Source organism: Podarcis raffonei, chromosome 8 (assembly GCF_027172205.1).
Source record: "Podarcis raffonei isolate rPodRaf1 chromosome 8, rPodRaf1.pri, whole genome shotgun sequence".
NCBI classification, from domain to species: domain Eukaryota; kingdom Metazoa; phylum Chordata; class Lepidosauria; order Squamata; family Lacertidae; genus Podarcis; species Podarcis raffonei.
Genome location: NC_070609.1, coordinates 34,057,924 through 34,082,479, shown reverse-complemented (window position 1 = coordinate 34,082,479; position 24,556 = coordinate 34,057,924). Strand labels below are relative to the sequence as shown.

Here is a 24,556-nt window from a genome sequence, read left to right as displayed (position 1 = left end):
ATCAGAACAGCCCGGCTGCAGCTAGATTGAGACACAGGGGGCCAATCTAGCCCAGTGTCCTCATCTCACAGTGGCCAAACAGATACCCCCAATGGGAAAACCCCAGAGCAGGACCGGAGGGCAATAGCAGCACACACACCCTCCTGCTGTTTCCAGCAGCTGGCGTTAAGAAACACTTCTGCCTCAGGCTGTGGAGGCAGAGCCTGGCCTCCATCATGGCTAAGAAGCATCAACAGCCTTCTCTGTGGATTTGCCCAATCCTTTTTCTTAAAGGCTTCCAAGTTTGAGAGTTCTTCTCTGTGTATGTATTTGCCCACAGCACTTATGGGTCACAGCTGTGACTGTACTCATTGGCTAAAAACAGATAGGCAGGAATAGGCTCATATCACAAAGCAATTGCTTCAAATAGCAATTGCTTCAAATGCCCACACATTTTGCTTCCACACTTTCCTTCAACAAGTGTTAAATTCAATTTAAAAAACACACAGAAAGAAAGCTCAAGAGTCTGGACCCAGTATAACAGTGTTCCTCTCTCAGTGGCCCTGGCACCAGGTCTGCCATTTATTTATTTTCATTTATGCACTAAACTTACTAGTTGCTTGTCACCAAACAGGTCTTGCAGCAACTTACACTGAAGCACACACAGTATACATAGATACATTATGGGAAAGAGAAGAAATTCAGCTTTCTCACTATTTTACTGCTGCTCCTTCCAAGTGAGAATGTTTGGTTGCTGAGCAGTTGGCCTCTGGGCATGTGCAGACTCTTTGGGGCAGATGATAGATCATGGGCTCAGCCCCTTTTGATTCTTACTGCCTGGCTGCTAAGGAGAGGCCAACCAGCACACAGAGTTCTGTACTGAAGCTTGCTTAGGTGGCTTTAGAGATCCTGCAGAGCCTCAGTTTGGGTTTTGAGGTTTCACCTGTGTACTCTCCAAGCAAAACGAACAAGAACTGTGATTTTAAAATCATGAGCTGAATTCCGTGGTTGGCACAGAACAAGCACAGACCTGTTCTCTATATAGCACGAGAAAGCGATCAATGGGGCTAACTCACTGAACTCTCGTCTTCCTCCTATTTCTGTTCCTGCCATCAGGTGGTGCCAAGCCATGGAGATCAGCCACTCCGTGAAGGAGCGCACCATCTCGGAGAACAGCCTTGTCATCCTGCTGCAGGGCCTCCACGGACACGTCACCACTGTGGAGCTGCGGGACGAGAGCATGGCTGTGGGCCGCATCACCAATGTTGACGCCTTCATGAACATCCGCCTGGCCGAGGCGACGTTCACTGACCGGTGTGGCCATTCCACCTGGCTGGATGATCTGTTTGTAACGGGAAGGAACGTCCGCTACGTCCACATCCCTGACGACATGGACATCACGACCACCATTGAGAAACAGCTGCAGCTCATTCACAGAGTTCGCACTTTTGGTGGCCGAGACAGGGGCAGGAAGGAGTTCCTTAAGCAGAGCTACAAATGAGCAGGCTAGTGCCCTGGATTTGCCATGTGCCCCAAACTCAGCCTGACATTGCTTGTACTTCTGATGAAGAAGCACATTTTTCTGGACTGAGATTAGAAGTGACCTGTAGACAACCCTCCCTGATTTTTCTAGTTGCCTTACCTGGCTGCACTTCCTGAGTTCGAGTTCACCAAACTTTTCTATAGAAAGGGGAAGAGTGGGCATTAGGTCTCTTTGTAAGAATAAGTTCGAATACAACTGACCTTAGCAACAAATAGGAGTCTTGCTTTCTGTGGACTAATACTCGCTTCACCCTCTTCAGCCTCTTTTTTCCAAATAAATTGTTTACAAAATTTTAAGATCCACTTTCCTTTTACAAACTGTTTCTCACCAGACCAACCAGCAGCTTTTTGTACATTGAAAATCCTCGTATCATCCCTCTTTAACAAGGATTTGCAGGCTGAGAAAAGTAGCAGCTGAGCCAAGGTTAAATTACAAATGAGAGAGCACTCAGTCCTTGTACAGAGTTTGACTCTTTACTTACTTACTTACTTACTTACTTACTTACTTACTTACATTTATATCTCACCTTTCCTCCAAGGAGCACAAGGTGGCATATACAGTTCTCTTCCCCCATTTCATCCCCACAACAGCCCTGTGAGGTAGGTTAGGCTAAATAAGTGACTGGCCCAATGTCATGGCTAAGTGAGGATTTGCACCCTGGTCCCCCAGGTCTTAGCCCAACACTAATTGCTACACCACGCTGGCTCTAGAACCTCAATAATGCAATAGGAACATGTAGTAGTAGTATCAGGAACTTGGTCAATCTTGCCTAGCCTTTTCCACCCTGGTGCCCTCCAGAGGCTAGACTACACTTCACATCATCCCTGGCTATTGCTCATGCTGGGTGGGACTAATGGGAGTTGTAGGAGTCTGATTTAGCCCAGTGCTGACTAATGGTGGTGTTTTTCCAAAGCCATGGGCAGAGAGAGCTTTCTTAGTTCTGCTGCATTACATCTTTCCAGTAGGAGATGCCTAAGGATTGCAAAGCATAAACCTGTCATTGAGCCCTTCTCTCACTCATCCTCTTGTTTGATCTGAAGTTGCATCTGACAGAGTGCATTCAGTTCATAATACAGCTGCTGGGCATCGTCTCTTTGTGCCAGAAGCACATGTGTAGACTGTAATGCCTTCTCTTCTGAAAATAATGGAGGAGGGCAGCTGCAACCTTACTAACATCCCATAACTGTTGCTCAGTTCCCCCTTGCGTTTCACCCATGGGCATTACTTAGTTGAACTGGCAGCCCCACTCCAAAGTGGGCAACAGGTACTATGAGGCAGGTTGCTGCTAACTATGGCTCTTTTGTTATGAGAGAATGGTTTGCACCATGGATAAGCAATGCTTGGGGATTGTCCTGGCTCTCAGCTGGATGAGGAACTAGAACTCTCAACACCATTTCTTCCAAAGGTTTTAATGCATAAGTCAGTTTGGTACAGAAGTCAGGTTCCAAGGCGCAGAGTAAGCAGGTACATCAGAGGCTATGTGACCAGTGGTGCTAAATGTCTAGTTTCTAAATGTCGGTCTGTAACATGGGGGGACAAATAACATCATCCCTCTGGATTTCAGTGGTCAAGCTGGAATATAACAGTTCAGGTATGTTAGGCCTAAGTTGCTCAGGGCTTTGTATATCAATGCCAGAACAATGTCAAAGAGCAGTCCCCCACCCAGTGTTACTGTCTGGACACAACCAAGCAAGTATGAGTGGAACCACTAATATAGTGTCTTCATTACCCATCCCACTCAGGTGATCCAGTAGGTTACCCTGGCCAATGCTATCTAAAGCTGCCGAGATACCAAGCAATTGTAACACGGCCATGTATCGCCATATTTCTCCCATTACAGGTCATCCATCAAGGTGACCAAGGCCAATTCATTCCCGAAACCAGGCCTAAACCTGGATCCTGATAACCAGTGTCATCCAGGAACACTTGCAGTTCTGCAGCTTCACCATCTTCCCCACAAAATAGGTACTGTGTTGGCAACAGGCCACCTGTTATTTTGCACCATTTAGTTCAGCTACTCTCTAGGCAGATGAAAGAGCAGCATCCCCTCCTTCCTCCAGCAGGCATTGAAAGCTGCTCTTCCTGCCAAGTCTGCTGACTTGCCTAGCACATGTTGAGGGGTAACTGGCACAGGAGAGGAGCTGGACTTAAATGCCTTTGGGCTGATGATTCAGAGCTTTCCAGGGCCACTGAGGACACAGCAGACAGCCTGCCTGTCTGCACCAGCTTTGCTTTTCTTCCCAAAATCTACAGCCCAAAAGAGTTAATGTTTGTGTGGATCCATCTTAATGTTTGCTGAATATTGCAGCAATGTGGGCCCCGCAGCTACCCTTTCACCCCATCGCATGCACGTGACTCATCTGTACTGCAGGAAATGTTAACACATCCCCTTCACCTGATGGAGCAGGTACAAGTTTACAAAGTGAATCAAAGGCTGTGCAGAGGCTGCCTGGCACATGTTGGTGTGTCTGTCTGGTAACAAAAAAGTGGCATCTTGGCCACATCACATTATGGAGCCAATGAGGGCCATGGAATTCTGTGTGCTCCATATTTGCTATGCTAACTAGTTTGGACATGCTGAACCATCTCCCAACTTTTTGCTTGCAGCTACATGTATTTTGTGGGTCTCTACTCAGACTGCACACGTGGCATTTGTTTTTATTGCATTTATATTGCACCTTTTCCTCTATGGAACTCAAAGTGTTTACATGATTCTCCCTTTCCTCATTTAATCCCCACAACAACCCTGTGAGGTAGGTTAGATTGAGAGTAAGTGACTGGCCCAAGGTCACCCAGTGAGCTTCATGGCTGAGTGGGGATTCGAACCCTGGTTTCTCAGGTCCTAGTCCAAAGCTAACCAGCACACCACCACTGGCTCATAATTCAGGATTCTTGGCTGCTGCAACAACTGCTAGAAAAAGTGGTTTCTATCCACTTCAGTTGGCACTAGACAAAGCGTGGGAAGAGCCTGGTTTTATTTCCAAACAGTGCTGAGCACCCCTGCCAATGATAGCAGGAGGGAGTTGCACACCCAGAACACAGAGCTGTTTGCAGAAAGAGTCTCCAAATCTGGCAGAGTGCTCAAGTCAGGTTTGGTGACTGCAGCCCCACTTCCCCTAATGCCAGCAGTACTAAGGAAGGCTAACACTCTTTTGTTACCTCCCTGGAGTCTGTTGTTTGCACAAGTGGCAGTTGAGGCTCCCATAGAGTGAGTCATGCCTGCATGATGCAAGTGCTCAACTGAGAGAGAGAAAGCGAGCTGCTGTTTGTCCTTCTCCCTCCTGCCCCCACCACCCAAGCATGACTCACCAGTTACAAAAGTGGCTGAGGGTTGCTCTGGGTTACTTGCATTTCACTCAAAAAAAAAACAAAAAAACTCTAGTTAAGAGATAGGGCAATTTGAGGCTGTCAAATAAGGAGCATGGGAAGGCCCGATCAATATATTTTTTTACTGCATTTATAGCCCACCTTTTTTTCTCCAAGGAGCTGAAGGTGGTGTACAGACATGGGTCTCCTCATTTAATCCCCACAACAACCCTGTGAGGTAGGTGAGGCCGAGAGGTAGTGCTTTGCTCAAGGTCACACAATAAGCTTCATGGTTAAGTAGGGATGTGAATCCTGATCTACCAGGGTGTTGTACCAGACTAGGATCAGGGAGACCAGGGTTCAAATCCCTACTCGGCCATGAAACATGTGCGCCGCCTTGAGCGTCTTAGAGGAAAAGGTGGGAAAGATAGGAGTTATAAAAATAAATAAATAAATAATAAAGCCCCCTTTCCCCCTAGGCCAGTTCCAGGAGCAGATCTGGTGGAAACGGCCAGGCCAGGTTTCTCATGTGTTTTGCTTTTTTAATAATTAATTATATTTAAACACGTTGCTCCGAAAGAGAAATAATACAGAAAGATTAATATAGTCTACCTATGGTATTTAAAATGACGTCAGTCGGAGCCTGACAATCATACCCTGCGCAAGTCTTTCATTCGCCCTCGAGTAGGTGAGGGGCAGGGCTGATTTCGCACCGAAGGGAGGGGTGGGGGACTCTCGAGTTCACCAATCCTGCACCGGCACTCCCCGCCTACTTCCCCCCTTCCTCTCTTCCGCCCGGCCTTGCTTCTGTCGGCGCCATCTTTGACACAGGCCGAGGCTCCGGGGAAGAAGATGGCGGCGGCGGCGGCAGCCTGCGGGGGCGTGGCCGGCGTTGGCGATGACGGCAGCCTCGCGTCACGTCCGTTGTCAGGTGGCGGAGTCGAAGAGCCCGAGTTGGCTGGGACAGGCGAGAAGCGGACGGTGGCCGGCGGGGCCGGGCCCGGAGGCGGCGGCGATGGGTAAGAAGGGGCAGGCCGCCCCCTGCCCGCCCACCTACCCCCGCCGCGGTGCGCGCGAAACCTTCTCTTTCCCGGGGCGGGGGCGGAGAAGGGTAGGTAGGGCTGGAATGGAGTCTCCTGGCAGAGGGCATGGCTGGCCGGCTGACCAGCTGGTGTCCTGAGCAGGAGCCCTTCCCACCGCCTCTCCTCCTCCTCCTGGCAGCAGCTTTGGCTTTCATGAATGGCTCAGCCGCGGCAGCCCAGCAGGGAATGGAATGGAGTCTCCTGACAGAGGGTCTGGCTGGCAAATCAGCGTCCTGTACAGGAGCGCTCGCCGTCCTCCTTCCCGCCCGTCGTTCAAGGGCCAGCCGCGGCTGCCCAGCCCTCTACGTACTCCTTGGACTCCCGTTGCAGCTGGTGCACTGGCTTTCTTGGGAGTAAGCCTCGCTGAGCTCCACGGGGTGGCCTTCCCAAGAAGGCTTCTTAGGGCACGTAGGACTGCAGGCGGCGCGGAGCCGAGGGGGTTAGTAGACCTGGCATACGATGTTTGGGGCGGTGGAGAGAGGGACGGGGAATCGGGGAGCGGGGACCAACGTGCCCCTTTGCGAGCTTTTTGGTCGTAAGCCACCACGCCCCTCCTTCCCCATCTCCGGCCTCTCACTGGGATACGGGTTTGTGGAGACAACCCCCTGAACACCTCCGTTGCGGAAATCAGTCGTTCATCACCGGCATAGAGTCTCCCCCCCACGAAAAGAAACGGTTGAAGACTCCCCCTCTGTTCCTTGCAGAGCGAGGACACAGTTGCTTTGGCCATGGCTGCTTCTCACCCTCAGGTTTGCCCTCGTCTGCAGTCTGGCCTACTCCTTCCTTTCAGAAATCGGCCCCCTGCTCCCTGATGTTGCCCCTCTACTTTGATCCTTTCATCTTGTTCTCTTGCATTTCTCTTCATACACACCCTGCTGGCCACTTTGGTCTCATGTCCATTTAATGCTGTTGCAATCAGAAAAATATGGGGGGGGGCCGACGTTCAATCCCTCTTTTCTCTCTTTCCCTGCCTGCCCCCAGCTGAGACTCCTTCCTCTCCCTTCCGTGACCACGCCTACTTCCATCTTCCCCCCACCCACCAGTACCCCCCACCGGCCAGTTGCTTTGTTTCCGGCATGTCCGCTGCTTCAGCTCCTCTACCTGGTCCCTTTCAGGGCTGCTGCAGCATGCCATAATTCCCCACACTGGCATCCCTTCCTGCTCAAGAGATCTGTGCTTGGCTTTGCTCATTTCTCTGGATTTGGATGATATATCAAGGAAATGCTGCAACCCATGAGGGTTTCCCCGTGGTGGTGCTGAGTGCTGGGCAGGAAGGAAGGTGAGAGGAAGGACTCTTGGCCTAAGAGAGGCTGGGAGCCCACATGCAGTCAGAAGAGCACTTTTTCAGGGGGATGAAGTGGGGATGAAAACAGTCCTTGTTCGGGAATGACAGGTGGGCTCCTTTGCAGAGCTAAGACAAATATGAGGGCTCAGCCTTCACCCTGCAAGTAACAGGCAACTCATTTTATGTATAAAAGTTATATCACAAGAATTTGCTTTTTGCCCTCTGAGAAAGTGTGGTCCTACAGATCAAGATAGTCTTTGTGGTACCTTCTGGATGCTATTGGATTACAGCTCCCATCGGCCCCACTCAATGTGGTCAGTGTTCAGGGACCACTATCGTTGGATGTGGTGGGAACCTGGCTATGCCCAGCTCTGCCATGGCAAACCATTATCTCTGCTTATTAGTAAGCAAGGCTACAGCACTGTAGATTTTTTGAAGCACTTCACCACCATTATCTAAACATGATTAGCTACAGCTACTATCTCAATGTGGCTAATGTGGGAGCTGAGTCTGAAGGAAAAAAAGATTGACAGTGGCCATTGTAGAAGATGAGATATGGGGGGGAGAGGGAGCTTCCACATTTCTGGCTCTTAGCCACTATACTTGCTCCTCTCAAATGAGAATGATGGCACTTGTGTTCCATGATGCAGAAAAAGATTGTGCAGCACTTTTGCACCTTAACAGCTCCTTGCTTTCTGCTGTGGCTCCACTTGACAGCTGTGGGGGAAGTTCACAGGTCTGCTGCTGGCTAAAATGTTGAGGTGGGACAAAGGTTTCCCAGTCCTCTGACTCTGGTATCACCAGTAGCTGGAGCAGGGGTGTAACCCTCGCCTCTGCTCTGTCTCCAGAAGTCTATGGAAGCAAGTTTCCTTAATGAGAGAAAGCTATAGAAATTCTACTAGCAGCTACTCGAATAAGATTTGGAAAAAAATATATATGGCAATTTGATGCTCGTGTCCCAGAACTTGAGATATCTTTGACCTAGGAATTGAAAAAGCTTTCCAGCCTGAGAGGGTCACTGTGTAGCTGTTTTACAGGTCTTCAGCATCTGGAGAACTATGTGTCTTCTTAGGTCTTCTGATCTAAGCCCTTCTCTCTCTCTCTCTCTCTCTCTCTCTCTCTCTCTCTCTCCTCGTAACATTTGTTTTTAATTGCAAATATACATATTGAGCACAAATAGAGTAAGCCTTTCTCCTCTGTAGGCATAGTTTGCCTCTGATTCCATTGTGTGATTTTGGCAAGCTTGCCTTATAAAACAGGCCCAGAGTTCAGAGCTTGCTCTCCTTTCATGTGTGGACCACACTCTTCCCTTTTCAACCTGAAGTTTCTCTGGGCTGCTTCTCTGCTCAGTTCTTCCTTTTTCTTGTCACGTTGATAATGCTGCAACTTGAGGTGTGGTTTTATAGTAAGGTGCAGTCCACCACTTCAGGTGGAGAGAAAGGTTGAGAGACTAGGCTTCATTTTACAGTCCTCTCTGCAGGTAGTAGCACAGTTGTGTCTGCTGGCTTGCAGCCCCAGCTATAGCCTCGTAGGAAAGTCAGGTAATGATACCCATGATGGTGATCCATAGAAATCATTGGCATTCCAGTCACCTTACACAGAATCTGCGTAGCTTGCAAATCTTGACAACTTTTTTTTTTAAAAAAAAACCCTCTCTTTGATTTCTGATAGCTTCTATGACACTTGGATATGCTCTGATGGGAAGCTGGGGGGCGGGCAGTGAGAGGAGCTGATTTATGGGCATAATGAATACACCTGATACCTTGTGCTTGAGGTCTTTACGGGGGAGTTAGTCAGGTATAGAGTTAAAATCTTAGCTGTCAGAGATGAAAAACCTGGCTTCCTGTGTCTTCATGTGCATGAATGAGAGTGAGAAAATGAAAGGAAGGCCATGTAAATACATCCTGTGGTTTGCTTCTGGTTATGTGTTAGTTCACGGGCAAGCTGCATAGCACTTAACCTGGTGTGCTTTTGTGGGGTCTATTTGGCATTCTGAGCATTCTGGTCTTCCTTTTAAACATGATTCTAGCTCTGATTGCAGCGCTACACCCCAGAAGTAAAAAGCAATACTGTAGAAGCATTATTGTTTATTAAATTTATTAGTTGCTTTCTTTTTTGCCGCAGCAACTCAAAACGACTTAGAACATTTTAAACAAAAACACAGGTTAAAACCAGCAAAGAAAAATCTCTACATTAAAACGCTCCTTCCGTGCAAAAAAGCCACAGATAATTAGAAGCCAAAGGCCTGGATAAAAAGGAAATTCTTTTGCCTGGCACAGGAAGATATGTAGTGATGGCACCAGGCAAGCCTCTGTAAAATACAATCAATCAGAGCCCAAAGTAACAGAGTCAAAGTGTGCGTTTGCACACATGCACATATATTCGGGTTTGATCTCTAAATCCATATAGCAAGATATTTTTCCAAGGCTGGTTCACATTTGTCATGGGTATCATTTTCCAAATAAATGCAGTGTTTTTGCCAATGGTTGTTGGTCTTCTGATCTGTTTGGATAGATGAAGCTGCTTTATGCTGGCTCATCAAGCCTACTACTGTCTATTCTGATGGCAAGGAATGTGGAGACCTCCAGATGGTGTTGGGCTCAAGCTCGTATCGGCCCCAGCTAGCACAGCCAGTAGTCCAGTATGATGGGGGTTATAGTCCCACAATATCTGGAGGGCACCATGTTTGCTGTTCCGTCTAGCATGCAGCTCTATGGTTTCTTCCCTTCCTAGCCTTCTAATCGAAGGTGCTAACTAAAGATTGGACCTGGGACTTACATGCAAAGCATGGACTTCCGGGTTGGCGCCTCCAGCAATGGCGGAGCTCCTCCGTTCGGGAGGAACTTGCTCCGTGAAAAACAGGGTCTGACCGCCACGGCGAAGGTGGAGACCCATTGAAATCACAAGCGGGAGAAGCTTGTGAACCTGGGATTCGGCTGGCACCTTTTGCGCCTCCCCTACTCGCGGGGAAACCCTGTTTTGGGGATCCGGAGCGACGTGGGGTGAGTGGCGCGGTGCTTTGAATCGACTGCTTCTTTCACGGAGTGAAGCCGCATTGCTGTTGCCGGAGAGCGCTGACTTTTTCCTGTGGACAATTGGATTTTAAACAACTACTCGTGAGTAGAACGGAAAATTGGATTTTTAAATACCTCAATTTGGCACTGAAGCGGGAAGGTCATAAACAGGAAGTCCGCCTTCCACTTTTGTAAATAGACTGAAGCAAAGACATTACAAGCTAGTCTTTGAAAGCTTTTGGCAAAGGATTAAATTTCCATCGGTTTAAAATACAAAACCCCCCTTGGAAGCAGGAGAAGAGGGGGGAAATTTTGGACCTAGTGAGCCTGCAGGAGAGAGTGAAAAATCAAATTACCACTGCTCTGAACCTGGGAACGGGCTGCCAGATGACGTTTGGAGAGAGAGCATTGACAGAACGGATTTGACAGCTAGCTAAATAAGAGTAAGATACTGTTTCCATTGTCCTCATCTGCGTTTAAAAAGGAGGAAAAGTAACTGAAAATTGAAACTATCTTTAATGCTTGAGTTGTGCCTGAAAGAACTGATACAAGTGGAGACTGTTTCCCTCTAGAGGGAGCTTTTGAAACTGTTACAGGAGTGTAACTGGGGGATTTCCAGCTGTAGATAAGGATTCTGAGAACCAGAGATTGACCTTGGACCATTTAAAAATGTTGACAGGAGAGGCCATCGTGACTGTTTTATGTAAGATAAGCTGTTCACTGGGACAGCTTCACAAGAAGATGGATGACATGACTTTTAAAGTTGATAATTTGGAAGATGGATGACATGACTTTTAAAGTTGATAACTTGGAACAGAAAGTGACTAATTTGAGTCAAAAAGTGAACACCAACACAGAAATAATACAGGACTTGGTACAGGAATCCATTTTGGCAGGACAAATGGTGGAGGAGAAGGAGGAGAAGGAGAAAGCTGCTGTTGTTGAACATAAAGTAATACAAGCGGGATCCGTGGTTTTACAGAAGCAAATTGAGGACTATAAGTTGAGGCCTTTTATGATTGAATCTAGGAAAAGTCAGACTTTGAGGATTGGATCCCGGCTTGGACTGAAGAAGGAAAGTTGGAAAGATCCCTCTATGCAGGGATTAACTGACTTCTGGGATATGGACTTGGGCTTGGAGGAGATTGAAGTTTTGGGGGCCTTTGGATTTGGAGGAATTTTGAAATATGCCCTGAAATACTTTATGGACTTTAGCTTCAACTATGGAAATTTGGCTGACCTGTCCAGAAGGAAGAAAAGTATTGATAGGTTGGAGTTTCCCCGAGATTTGCTCTTTAGCATTAAAGAAAATGAAGAAGACCTGCAGAAGGGACTTGGAAAAGAGTTAAGAGCCTCGGACATAAGATCACCAGGTTGATGGACTTTATGGAGTTGACTGAAAGGACTGGCAGAATCCGAAACCAGGGAGAGGAGCTGGTGGAAGAAGATGGGAAAATTTAAAGTTTATATATAGACATATGATAAAACTAATGAGTGATAGAAAAATGGTGGAATGATTTTTTATGGGCTTAGCAGAAATGTTGTAAGGAGTTAAGCATATATAAGTATTTTAGTTTTAATGGAAAATAAGGTTAAAAATATGTTATTTACAATATGATAGAAAATGGAGAAAGATGGAAAGGATTTGCTGAAACAATTAATAGAAGTGGAACACAAAAAGGGAGGTGAGAGGAGGTCGAGGAAACAAGGGAATGAAAGATAGAGTACGGAAAAGGGATGATGTATGTTTTTAAATTGTTTTTGTTTTGTTTTATTTAGGGTTAAGGTTAGGGAGTGGGTTGTTTAGTTTAGTTTAATGTGTTTAGTTTTGGGTTTAGGTTGCGTTTTGCATTGTCTATATACTGTATTGTATTGTGTTTTTTTCCTCTTTTGCTTTTTCTCCTTTGTCTTCTTTTCTTTTTTTCTTTTCCCTTTTTGTAATCTATAAAAGTAATAAATATTATTTTTTTAAAAAAATTACATGCAAAGCATGGAATGGACTCTGGCCTTGAGCTATGGATCTCCTCTACGGACATGGCAAGCATAGCGTGTGCAGATTGCAGGTGCAGATACTGAGCAAGATGCTCATGTACTTCTGTTTCAGTGCATTAGCTCCACACGGGGTCCAGAGGGTGGCAACATAAGAACAAGACTTTTCTGTGTTGGCTCCGTTTGTGGAATGCTCTCCCCAGGGAGGCTCACCTGGCACACCATGGTTACATATCTTTAGGTGCCACTCAAAAACATTCCTCTGTTAATGATCTATGGCCTCTTAATGCTATGTGTGTTAATATATTTTCTCCTTTATTTTAATTGTATGCATGTGCTTTTTTGTTTTGTTTTTGTAAATCACTTTGAGTTTCTTGTAGCAAGAAAAAGGGACAAATACATTTTCTTAATAATAACAATAATTATAGCTCCTCAATGAGAAACTTTGGTGACTGATAGCACAGAAACCTGTCCTTCTTGAAACAGGTGCCTGACCCAGGACGGGTGTGCACAGGTCAGTGGTTCTGTTTGGGCTGCTATTAATTTGCTCTAGAAGAGGCAGCAACCAGATTAATCATTGCCCCCTGTGGTTCCCAATCCCCACCCCACAGACCACTTGAAAAGTGATGCAGGTCTTGGCGAACCACGTGATGTTTCTGCCTGTTGTAGTAATTGTAATACGCTGTGCTAGACACAGGGTTTTTGGGTTTTTTTGCATTGCTTCTTTTACTTCTCATATTTGGGTTTTATTGCATTGCAATTTGAAATCAAATTGTAAGATGGTAAAATACAATGTAAGAAATAAGAGAAGCAATAAAAATACGATTATAAACAAGTATGAATGTTGAATGTGATGGATTGCAGCTGTCCTGTCTTCAGCCACAAATCCACAGCCACACCTCAGACCACCTGACAGGGCTCAGAGATTGCTGGTGGTGCACAGACCACAGTTTGGGAACCCTTCATGTATCTGTTCTTCAGGAATCCCCAAGTGGCAAAGCTAAGGAAATCTAGGTTCACTAGTCGGGCCCAGAACAATTTAACTTCACATAACTTCAGACCCCTTTTTTCCAAGCCTGGGGTCCTTTGTCATGGACAAGCAGTTGTGTCCCCTCACTCGTGCTTGGAAAGGTCTATTTGCTCAATATGCCTGTGTCTTCCATATTGCTTTCTGCCTGTCATCTAGCCCACAGAGACCATGTTTTCCCCTGAGGATTGGGTTTTCAGTGAGTTTCTCCTCTAAAGTTCCACATGAGGCTACAGAGCAGAAAGGAAAAGTGTCCTGGCCCCATCCTTCAACCAAGAGGCCAAGGGCTGTTTGGGGGTTTGTGCTTGCTGTTGGAATCTTTTGTAAGTTGTCTTGAGACTAATTCAATCAAAAGGCAAGTTATAAATAAAACAGCAAGAGACTTCTGAGAAGAAGGCCTTCCCTCCCTTTCAAACTCCATTGGTTGAAGTGCCCATTTAAAACTGGCTTCTGGCTCAGGGGATGAAGGTTTTGGAAGAGTGCAGCTGTTAGGTATCATGACCAGGCTGGCTTACTATTCTGGAGTGCCATGGCCTTCCTCCACTCGCCCCAATCTCCTTATCCGTATGACCAAATGTGGGCAAGCCTTGTGGCTTGCTCTGAGCTAAACTTGCCAAACCCACATAGCTGGCATACCTTCGGCCAGTGAACGGCGCTAAAATAAGTTTGACCAGCGAACAGCCCACTGGGTTGCTGATGTCCCAAGGAAAACAGAGGTTTTTGCCTTTGAGCAACAACTGGGGCATGTGTAAATATTATTTTGGGGAGACATTCTGCAAATTTTCTGGAAACATTTAAATTTATTTCTCTCCCCCCCCCCCACTCCAGCTGCTCTAAATCTATGGAAATCTGATTTAGCATGTTTGTTTGCCTAATAGTGCAATTCTAACAATGTCTGCTGGGGCTTACTCCCAGGTAAGTGGGGTTAGAATTACAGTCTTACAGTTTTGTTTGTTTGTCTTGTTTATTAACCTATCATGTTCCTTTTTTGAGCTGTAAGTTTCCTCCCCAGCCCCTGTAGCCCAAGTCGGTGAGCTGAAATTTTGGGTTGGGGGAGACCAATAAAGTGCTGTTAGTGTGGCTTAAGTGTCATAGTTGGGGAAAAAATCAAAACTTTACTTGGAAAATATTTTTATTGACATATGCAGAAATACATTAAGACCTGACAGCTCAGTAACATATGCTTCCCACAAATCATTGGATTTTAACAGCACAGTCCTATGTCTGCTTCCGCAGAAGTGAGTCCCATTGAACACAGTGGAATTTACTTTTTATAAAGTGTGTTTAGGATTGCAGCATGAAGGGAAAATGAAGGATCCGAAGACTGTTAACATACTCATTTTAGAATGTCTGAAGAGCTCTGTGCATAAATATATTTGCTTCCTAAGTATAGTCACCTAAATATCATACAATTAAAACATTGATTGTAGGTTTGAATGGTATTGTATCTGTCCCAGTTGCCCAATCTGAGTTGTGTCTGTTCATTATATTACCAATCTTATGAAGCAGTGCATTTCTAAAAGTGGAACATTTTCCTTTGAAAAAAGTAACGGTGGGGAATTTCCTACCCAACATTACTACTGAGTAGAAGAACTTTGCACTGAGTTTTTTTGTGTCTCTGTGTAATGAGTATGTCAGCATACATAGAACTTTTTTGCTTTTTACCAAGGTGAGCTCCTTTGAGATTTTGACTGATGGAAAAGTCTTTGCCCTCTGACGAACCTTCTTATCACAGCCTTTAGCCTATCAGTGAATGGGATCTGATCAAAGTACATACAGTGGTATCTTGGGTTAAGTACTTAATTCATTCCAGAGGTCCGTTCTTAACCTGAAACTGTTCTTAACCTGAAGCACCACTTTAGCTAATGGGGCCTCCTGCTGCCGCCGTGCCGCCGGAGCACAATTTCTGTTGTCATCCTGAAGCAAAGTTCTTAACCCGAGGTACTATTTCTGGGTTAGCGGAGTCTGTAACCTGAAGCGTATGTAACCTGAAGCATATGTAACCTGAGGTACCACTGTATTGGATTGGTCAGACAGGGACAACCAGAGGTTGGTACTTTCCTTGCATGGGTTCACCAGTAAGGTGTTTAATATTTGTGTCATCATGGATCAAACCTCTTGTTTAAATATCTTTATCACCTTTGGGGTCATCAGTTATGTAGCAGCGCAACATGCAAAAACTGCACGTTACTGCAGCTGAGTTATGGTTGGAAGTGTCAGTGTGGCAAAAGGCTGAAAGTGAGACCTGTTTGCTAATCCCATTTTTTATTAGTCACCAAAGAACACTTTGGGGGTGTATTTTCAGTGGCATAATGGGGCGTCAAGCTGGAGTTCCGTTGGCGGTGAGAGCTACCAAACAGTGAGCAGAACTTTGCTAAGAAACATATACACAGTTGTAGATAATCCTGTTCTGTGTTTTGTGTGCTCTGTGGCAGCATGCAGTGATTATCAGGGCTAGGAAAGTATCATTGCACTGCAGAGGCATTGGAATGTTGTGATACTTTTAGGTACCAGAGTATCTCCCAGCTGTAGGTACAGGTTAGACTGATGAGATGTAGAGAACTGAACAAGATATACCTGTATGTGTGTTTGTTTGTTTGTTTGTTTGTTTGTTTGTTTGTGTGTGTAGTGGAGAGGATATTCTCTTGCATGCTGCTCAGGGTTCTCTTGCAGAGGATTAGAAGGGGACTAGAGGGTCACTTAGCCCAATCCCCTTTACAGCAGATACAGCATACCTGGCAGACAACTGGCAGTCTCTGCTTAAACAACTCCAACAGAGGTGCCCATTTCTGCCCAAGGTAATATTACCACTAGGGCGTTCCTCCTGATGTTTAGCTGAAATCTTCTTCCCTGTCATTTCCACCTCTTGATACTCGTCCTTCGTAAGATGTCTGTGCACAGTGGTAAGCAAACCAGGCCTTCACCGGTCTGTCCTGACTGGTGACAATGAGAGAGTTTCATCACAGCCCTGAAATCTTCCAGGTCCTATCTTGTGAACATGAATACTCCAAAATCTACAAGCTACTGCACCTGCCCAGCTAGTAAAGAGAAGGTCTCACCAGAGATTTCCTATCATACATGGAGATATCCATCTCCAAATATCTGAAGGGCTGTCAAATGGAAGATGGAGCAAACTTGTTTCCTGCTGCTCCAGAGGTTATGACCTGCATCAATAGATTCAAATTACAAGAAAGGAGATTCCGATTAGCATCAGGAAGAACTTTCTGATGGTAAGAGCTGTGGAACAGACTCCCACAGAAGTTGGTGGAGTTTTTTTAAGCAGAGCTTGTGTGGCCATCTGTCAGGGATTCTTTAGCTGTGATTCCTTCATTGCAGGGGGCTGGACTTAGATGACCCTTAGAGTTTCTCCCAACTCTACAATTGTATCATTCCGCAAGGCCACCTTGGATAGAACTTTAAATCCAAAGCAGACCTTCTGGTCCTGCCAGTCCGTCCCCACTATTTCTGGAGCACCAGAGAAGAGACATGACTTCCTAAGCGCCGGAGAGGTAGTTGTGTGATGTATAGCAAGGCGGCACTTGGGTAAGGCCAGCCTCGTTTGCGTTGGGCCCTGCCTTTCCTCTTACCCCTCCCCTCCCCTCTGCTTCTGGTTCCTACTGGGCTGGTTATATGAATTGATTGGTGTGGTGCATCTTGAGCCCTGTTCAGATGCTGTTTAAGCATGTAACTTATCACGTGAGAAGTTTGTGGGGAGGGTGCTAGCTCTCCCCACCCCCATTTTCAATGCTTTCCGCTAGTATTCCAAAATGTACAGAGACAAGAGGCTTCCTGCTACAGACAGCTTCCCTTCAGTTTGTGGAAGGTGATGAAAACAAGCTGGGGGCACAGCTACTGTGTTTGTCATGCGGTAACCTGCATGCTTAAACAATACCTGAGTAGGGCTCTAATCTCTAGTTTTCCAAAGTCCCTGGTTCTTCTGTTTTCCAGCCACATCAGCCTTTGTTCAGGGCTGAAAAAAATCCAGACGCCTGATGATAGGTATTTGATTCTGATGCTTAGAAAGCCAAATACTGAAATAGGCCTAAAAACATACTGCTGGCACCAAAAAGCCAGATGATGTCACCTAAGACCAACCTTCACCCACCTGGTGCCCTCCAAATGTTTTGGGCTACAACTTTTACTTAGCCCCAACCTCTTTTATGGTCCCAGAGTGGGCTTGGTGAAGCCTGGTTAAGTCTTTTAAATAACTTGCGCACCTTTGGTCATCTGGATGGTGAAGGCTGTTAGATAGAGTTCCCTGGTCCAGGGCAGATTCACATTGGCGCACTGCCTATCCAAGAGAGCTTTTTAAAAATACCTACTTACTTACTTACTTACTTACTTACTTATTTTTAAGCTTACCGCTTTGTGCATCTTCTGTATGTTGACGGTCCCATGCGCAATCCCTAGCATGTCAGGGTGCTCACCAGCATGCACCGCGTCTCTAGTACAGCTGCCAGAAGGATATTGGAAATTTCCACTTCCATTTTAATCTTCTGAACTCCATAGTTAGTTGAAACAAGCCAGTTTCATAAACTGTGGCTTTAAGCTGCCTTTTCCCCATTGACGGTTGTTTGTTGGGGCTCAGGCAGCACAGCAAGCTATGCTTAACCGAAAACGCAAGCCAAACTCCCTGCCACTTCTCTGTACCAAAGGCAGGGGAGAGGAGGGGCTGGCTGCAATGCCTGCTCATAATGCAAAACTTTGGTTTAGATTTACATCTGCACCAGGTCATCTTCTGTATCCCATATCCGTTTGCTTACTTCCCCTGCAGCAGATGGCATTGTCATCAAGAACCACTCTTGCCATGCTCCTCTCTTTATTAGGAAAGATTTCCTTCTAAGGATGCATCAATATTTATTGGGTGGGACTGCAGGCTTGTCTCCTCATTCCTAGGCACATTTTTTTCTCCAGGAATTGTTTAGGGTTGGGGAACCTGTGGACCTCCAGTTGTTGTTGTACTCCTGCCCACATCAGCCTCAGCCAATGATTAGGAGGACTCTCTCCCTGCAGTGCTTTATCTGCTGTGCTGCCTCTCTCCTCCCTAACAGCAACCACAGACACCCTGAGAGCTTGGAGGGCTAAAAACGCAGTTCTCCTTGTGTGGCTTTGCCGTCATCCTGAATAGCTGGGCTTTGCGGCATCTTCAGCATCTCTGAAACGGGGTTTCCTTGCGCAGAACTTGCAGGCCAGTTGTGTTGCAGATTTTGGAAGCCAAGAGGAGGCGGCCAGAGGTTGGGCTATGGTTCAGTAACAGAAGGCACTGCACTTGGCTGGCTGCTCCTTGCAGGCCACGCATAGTGGAATGAAGCAGATGTTTACTTTTGCTCTTCGGAGGCAGCCAGATCCAAAGCTGGGGGCCAAAGTGCAGGGAACAGCTGGCTTTGAATCAGGCTGCAGCGTTGCTGCCTTTCCCAGCCACGTGCTTGTGCTTTTGGCATCACAATACCTGCATTTTGGCACCTAGAAAAGCTGTGTCCTGCAACCTGGATAAATTCTGCCAGTTACATATTTTCCTCTGTCTCTGCTGATGGTTGCAGCTCAAACCCCAGGCAGTAGCAGTGGATGCTTAGCTCTAAACCCCCCCAAAAAAACTTTGAATGTCTTTACTGGGCATAGATTTCCTCATGGATTATTGTGAGTGCAAAAAATACCTTTATATTAAAAAAAAAAGTTGAGATTTTCCAGGTTGCTGAATTCTGTGCTGTGTTTGGGTGATCTGACATACGTTTCTGCTCTCAGCCCTCCTGCATTGACTGGTGCTCTATGTAGTCTTTGCTGTTGAGTTTATGATTCTCAGACTGGAAGAGAAGGGCAGGCAAAGCTGGCCAGGGAGACCTGTTCTTGTGTACCAGTAAACTCAGAGAGGCGAATGGGAATGTGTTGTGAGATTTTGGATGGCTCTTTTGGTATCACACATTCTCCCCTTTGACCGTAATAAGGCAGTGCCCCTCTGCCTATTCTCCGCAAGAACAAACAGATCTTCTTCTCCCATAATCCTCCACCAAGTATCAGCTGAAGGCAGGTGACAGCAGCTCTTGGAGGGTTGGCTGAGCCCACAGTTTCACCATAGCTTCTGTGTATTTGTTTTATCAGTGAACTTTCACAGGGTGAGAAGCCCGAGGGAGATCCCGGCCAGATTCCCCCATGGGCTCCCTTTGTTCCTCTTTTGACAAAACATCAGCCACTGCTGGGAGATCCCCTTGGCCCCTTGCCACCTGGGCGGCTCTCTGTCCTGGCAAGGCTGCAGCAACAGCTGACATTTCAAGTTTGATGACAAATGGTGCCCGCCAGGAGTCTCCAGGGAGAAGTGACTCATCTCCTCTGCATGCCTGTCAACTTCAGCAGCGTGGGAACCTCTCTCGTATTTCCCCATCGTGTCACATTATGCTCAGTTGCTTCAGCCTTGGGTGGGTGGTCCTGTGTGCCAGGGGCTGAGCAGGCTCACAATCCCCATTTTGAAATCCCTCTTGTGTTTCCAAAGGCCACCCTCAGCCCTATTTTCCTGGATGTGTGTAGGGTGATGCCCCTTAAGGAAGGTGAATGTGCTTTCAATTCAGCCACCATTCCTTAGGCTCTTGGCTCCAGAAGCTGCAACGTGGGCAGCTTCACTGCCACTGCTTCAGTTTGTGGCCACTGCTGGTTCATAATGGGAGCACCTGGGCCTTATTACATCTCATCCTACTTGACTCAACCTTAGAGGCAGTGTTCACATTATTGGTGCTTTTCTGTTCTTGTATGAAAAGTGTAAATGTGCTTGGATTTTGGCTGTGATTGACAAAGCAACAGTCCTACATAACAAGGCTGTGACAGCTGCTGCTGCTGCAGCTGAGCTTCTTTTATCTGTGGATCACTTGAGGCCAATCTGGTGTCTGATCCTGGGCATTGGGCAGGGGCACAGTTAATTTCTCTTAGCCTTTGGTTTGTCTGTATGTTTCATCTGCGACCTTTGCCCAGGCTGTGAGTGCATGGCAAAGGCACAAGGGATTAAGAGGGTTGCACAGCCATCTTTTCCCAGGGGCTGTCCCTGGCAGGGATGGAATAAAGTGGGTGAGAGTTGCATTTATTGACTTGAGGACAGTGTTCAGAATTAGCCAGGCACCAGTCGCACTTTGCACCCGGCTATGGAGCACTTGCGATAAAGTGAAGATGCCAGGATGGTGCCTGACATCTCCATCATCTGGGGATCATTGTATCTGGACTATTTTCACACACTAATACCCCATCCTGTAGAATTCTATCACTTATTTTTATAGGCACAATTAGAATGAATTTCTGGAACCAAAATGCTTTTTCTGTGCAGCTTGATCAGGAGCAGTCGCTATTAAGAAAAAGGTTGGAATAGGCCAATATATACATGGACTGTCTCTGGATCAAGTGGCTTTTCTTCTTTAAGTTCTCAAAGTTCTTAACCTAGCTCAAGGTTGTCATCTGAACTAGCCAAATGTTTAAATGAGAATCAATCGCAGTCAGTCCATTGTTTGAAAATTAAGACATTTTACCCCAAAACGGCAACTAGACGTTCCGTTTTGGCGACTGTAACCTTGGTTTAAGGAGCCAGCCATTTGGCGCCTAGCTTATATATCTGAGTTTCTAACACTGCTCGAGGAATCACCTTCGCTCCTAGAGCTGGGGTCACTGTTTTAGGACCATTTTGAATTTTGAGTGAGTACTGTAGGTGCCATTCAGAAAATAGCTGTTGGCAGGGAGGCACAAAATTAGAGAGACATACCAACCTTATGCTTACTATGGGAAGTCAGCTATGTTTTGTGGGTCCTGAGTTTGGAGATCATGCAATACTACTTTCTCTCTCTCTCTCTCTCTCAAGGTAGCCTAGGATATGTAGGAGCATTACAGAGGGAAAGACTTGAAGGTCAGGGGGCTCCCTCAGGGCCTCACAATAAGTGTCTGCTCTCTTTCCCCAGAACTCAGAATGAACCAGCGAGTGTCCGACAGAGGGGGCGGGGAAACGTCCACCAAGGCTTTCTGCCCGGGAATTTCCAGCAGCAACACCAAGCGGGCAGGACCTTTCATTCTCGGTAAGCAGGAACAGAGCCTGTGATCTGCTGCATTGCACCTGGCAAAGGCAGACTGCAACCTACCCTGTGCTTACTCTGCAGCTGGCGTGCAGAATGCAAGTTAATCAAATGTGCATAGAGCTTGCATTGGGCACAATTAATTCTCTGGCAACATGGTCATATTCTGCCCACCCCTCTGGCATCTGAGATCCCTCCATATTCAAGCTTATTTTCACAGCCAGGTGGCTTAGGAGCTTGTTTTTTTTCTAAATTTGGGGAAAGGGGGGATTGGCAAGGTTCTGAAGGAGAGCTCTGTCCCTGGTACCACATTGGTGCTCCTCGGTGGCACACAGTGTTGCTCACCTTACAGCTAAGTCACTGCTGCTTACTGGGAAAGTAGGAGGGGTGAGGTAGTGGGGAGGTCAGTGCTGTGCAAACACACCGGCAGGGATGCTGTATTGTCTCTGCTCCTGGCGACCTCCTTGCCCTTCCCACTCTCCCTCCTGGTAAGCAGCAGAGACTCGGCTGTCGTCTTTCAAGCACTGCTCCACAGATCTGGCCCTGACTTAGAGCACTATCTTTCGCCTTTTGGTGGTTTGCTGTGTCCAGTGCCCAATCCTGGCCACTTTGTTTCCTTGTGATATAGCCCAAGTGCAGCCTCCAAAGGTCCTGTGATGGTTTAGACTAGATGGCTGGCAACCACTGAGCAGCAGGAGGGCTTGCGCCAAAAGTAAAAAACAGCCAGGCTCTTCTGGCATGTGTGACGTTTCTGCCGTGCTCCAATTCTGGAGGAGGTGTCCTTTCTTGTATCTCCTTAAAAAGACCTAAAATGCTATTAAAATGTAGGTATGCTTTATCTCTGTTTAGATGTGCAATCAAGAAGAATAGTAATTTAGTTCTAAGTTACCTGATACCATTCCGTCTTTATATTTCCTTATTCAGATTAATTTCAGGTTGGTACATACTAAAATGCCAGTCAATAGCACCAAATACACTTAAACCCACTACAATGCTAATATAATAAGCTGCAGTATGGTCCAGGATTATAAATGCAGTCATTAACCATAATCACTTAAATTAGTTTGAATGGATTATAGCAGTTAATATCTAATCCATATCTGTTCCTCATAAAGTTTAGAAATAATGTTCAGTGGTGATGAAAACTTTGTCCATCTGTCCCCCAGCCTGCCATCTCTTAACTGAATGTTCTCGGTAATCTTGGCAATTTCCACAATAGTCCAAATCTCGAGCAATCACATTTTTGTTGATGTGACAAAAACGATTGACTCTCTGCTTTGTTGTAATCACCATTTTTGCAGCTGACAATAGTTTTCACACTAGCCCCTAATTTTCTTTCTTTACTGTGTCATTCACATAACCTACTGACCTCAAGAGAGGATCTAGTGGCATTGTGTAACCTCATGTTAGGCATAATGTGTAGTTAGCTTGTTTTGGAAAAGGGTTTAATTTACAAGCAAGCTCACCATCTGTGGTAGAAATTAGCCATATTTTGAGTACAGCACCAGCCATGATCTGTGGCTTTTTAAATATTCTAAACTGCCTGTCTGGGGTCAGATACCACTTACATAGTTTAATGATTCTCTCCTTTTCCAACAGATGGTTTGAGGTGGATCTCTTGCAAATATAAAGTGCCATATCTGATATGATATATCTGAGCCATTCATTTCTCCCTAGGCTTCTTAAAAGCTATTACAAGTACCATGCAAATTTTAATCATATACTGTACATTTTTTTTACTTCTTACCATGAATTTTTGACACCAGATTATTTGAACTACTGGATTAGTATGACAGTACTTCAAACTCTTACTAACTATTTTTAGAAATACACTGTACAACTGTTGAGATGTAAATATTGGAGCCAAAAGAGCGGTTTCCTAATTTTTCAAGCATATCTGTTCCACTCACTTCACTAACACAAAGGGAAACAGTAAAGATAATCCTGGACTTTTTTTTAATTAAAAAAAACTGTATCCCATACTTCCTAAACAGCAGTCACACAAACATCATTTATGTGGCCGCTGTTTTCTGTTTCTCTTCATCAACCCTCACTTGGGGCTGCAAAGCATTTGGGCCTCAATGCTCTGAAGCTCTGTGTGACTTACGGAAAGACATGTAATCCATTTCGGGCAGGGAAAGGGAACTTCCTGATAATCAGGGTCGGCAGCTGAACTGCCAGCAGTGAGCAGTGTAGGTGATGAGTCAGAAGAAGCAAAGTCCATTGTTCTGCTTTTGCCTTCTCAGGGCCTCGCTTGGGCAACTCCCCAGTGCCGAGCATCGTCCAGTGTTTGGCAAGGAAGGATGGGACAGATGACTTTTACCAGCTCAAGGTAAACAGCAGGTGGAATCCTTTTTTCTGGAGAAGAGCTGGCCAGGTTGCGGAAGCATCGGCAGCTGCTGCAATCTGTGGCCTTGTTCCTTCTGTGATGGTCAGCCTTTAAACCGCTGACACCACAGGACAAAGTGCTGCCAGGGTGCTGCAGCTCTGCTCAAGTCCCCAGGGTTTCCTTGGTCCAGCTGTAAATATTCCAAGCACAGAGTTTTGATGTTGGAGCTTGTTGACTTTCAAGAAAGAAATGCAATATGTGTGTGTGTGTTTTCTTTTCTTTGCCTGCTTTCCCCAAAGATCCTTACCTTGGAGGATAGGAATGATAAAGGCACAGAAACCCAGGAGGAGCGCCAGGGCAAGATGCTACTCCACACAGAGTACTCGCTTCTCTCCCTCCTGCACAGCCAGGACGGGGTGGTCCACCACCACGGCCTTTTCCAGGTAAGCACAGCCATCCTGGGCACACTGGAGTTCTGTATCCCTGCCCAGCCCAGCCGGTTGCATGTTCTATCAGCTTTTGCCCTTTAGAGAGATGTGGGCCCCTGTTCCTCAAAAGACACTGCACACCTATCCAGCCACTCTTGTGACTATGATTGCCCCCATATTTGCTTCACTTATATGTCACTCTATTGATATTATAGTGTATGCAACATGATCCACCCTCCAAATGCTATTATGATTATTATGAGCCGCTTTGAGCTCAGCATCTGTTATCTGAAAAGTGGAATAAGAAGTATCAAATCAGATCAGATCAAATATATTTTAAAGCTGCTTGCTGAGGCTGCCAGTGCCACAGTGACTCCATGTTTTGCAATCATACTGCAACAATGAAATATCACTCTGTTCAGGCTTTGCTACAGTCTTCAAGTTCTTCTGACTGTAACTTGTTTTACCCAGTTTTAATATTTTTACATGGTTGTAACCCACCCTTGGACTTTATGGTGAAGGTAAGAAATTGCAGTTC

General features: G+C 46.1%; 2 protein-coding genes across 3 annotated transcripts in view; both read left to right on the top strand.

The window, feature by feature from the left end:
* Window positions 1-1,055: 1,055 nt before the first annotated feature.
* LSM10 (LSM10, U7 small nuclear RNA associated) lies at window positions 1,056-1,824 on the top strand. The gene has a single exon (XM_053399138.1). The coding sequence runs from the start codon at window positions 1,109-1,111 to the stop codon at window positions 1,478-1,480; it is 372 nt and encodes a 123-aa protein (XP_053255113.1). The 5' UTR covers window positions 1,056-1,108; the 3' UTR covers window positions 1,481-1,824.
* Window positions 1,825-5,720: 3,896 nt separating this feature from the next.
* Window positions 5,721-24,556, top strand: part of STK40 (serine/threonine kinase 40) — a 28,439-nt gene continuing 9,603 nt past the window's right edge. The window contains exons 1-4 of one of the 2 annotated variants that reach the window (XM_053399133.1): window positions 5,721-5,847; window positions 21,151-21,264; window positions 23,508-23,593; window positions 23,890-24,033. In XM_053399133.1, coding sequence (XP_053255108.1) covers window positions 5,727-5,847; window positions 21,151-21,264; window positions 23,508-23,593; window positions 23,890-24,033 — 465 coding nt within the window. In that variant the 5' untranslated portion in view covers window positions 5,721-5,726. Of the gene's footprint in view, window positions 5,848-6,234; window positions 6,350-21,150; window positions 21,265-23,507; window positions 23,594-23,889; window positions 24,034-24,556 lie in introns of those variants that run through there. The other variant, XM_053399134.1, reaches the window with a different exon arrangement.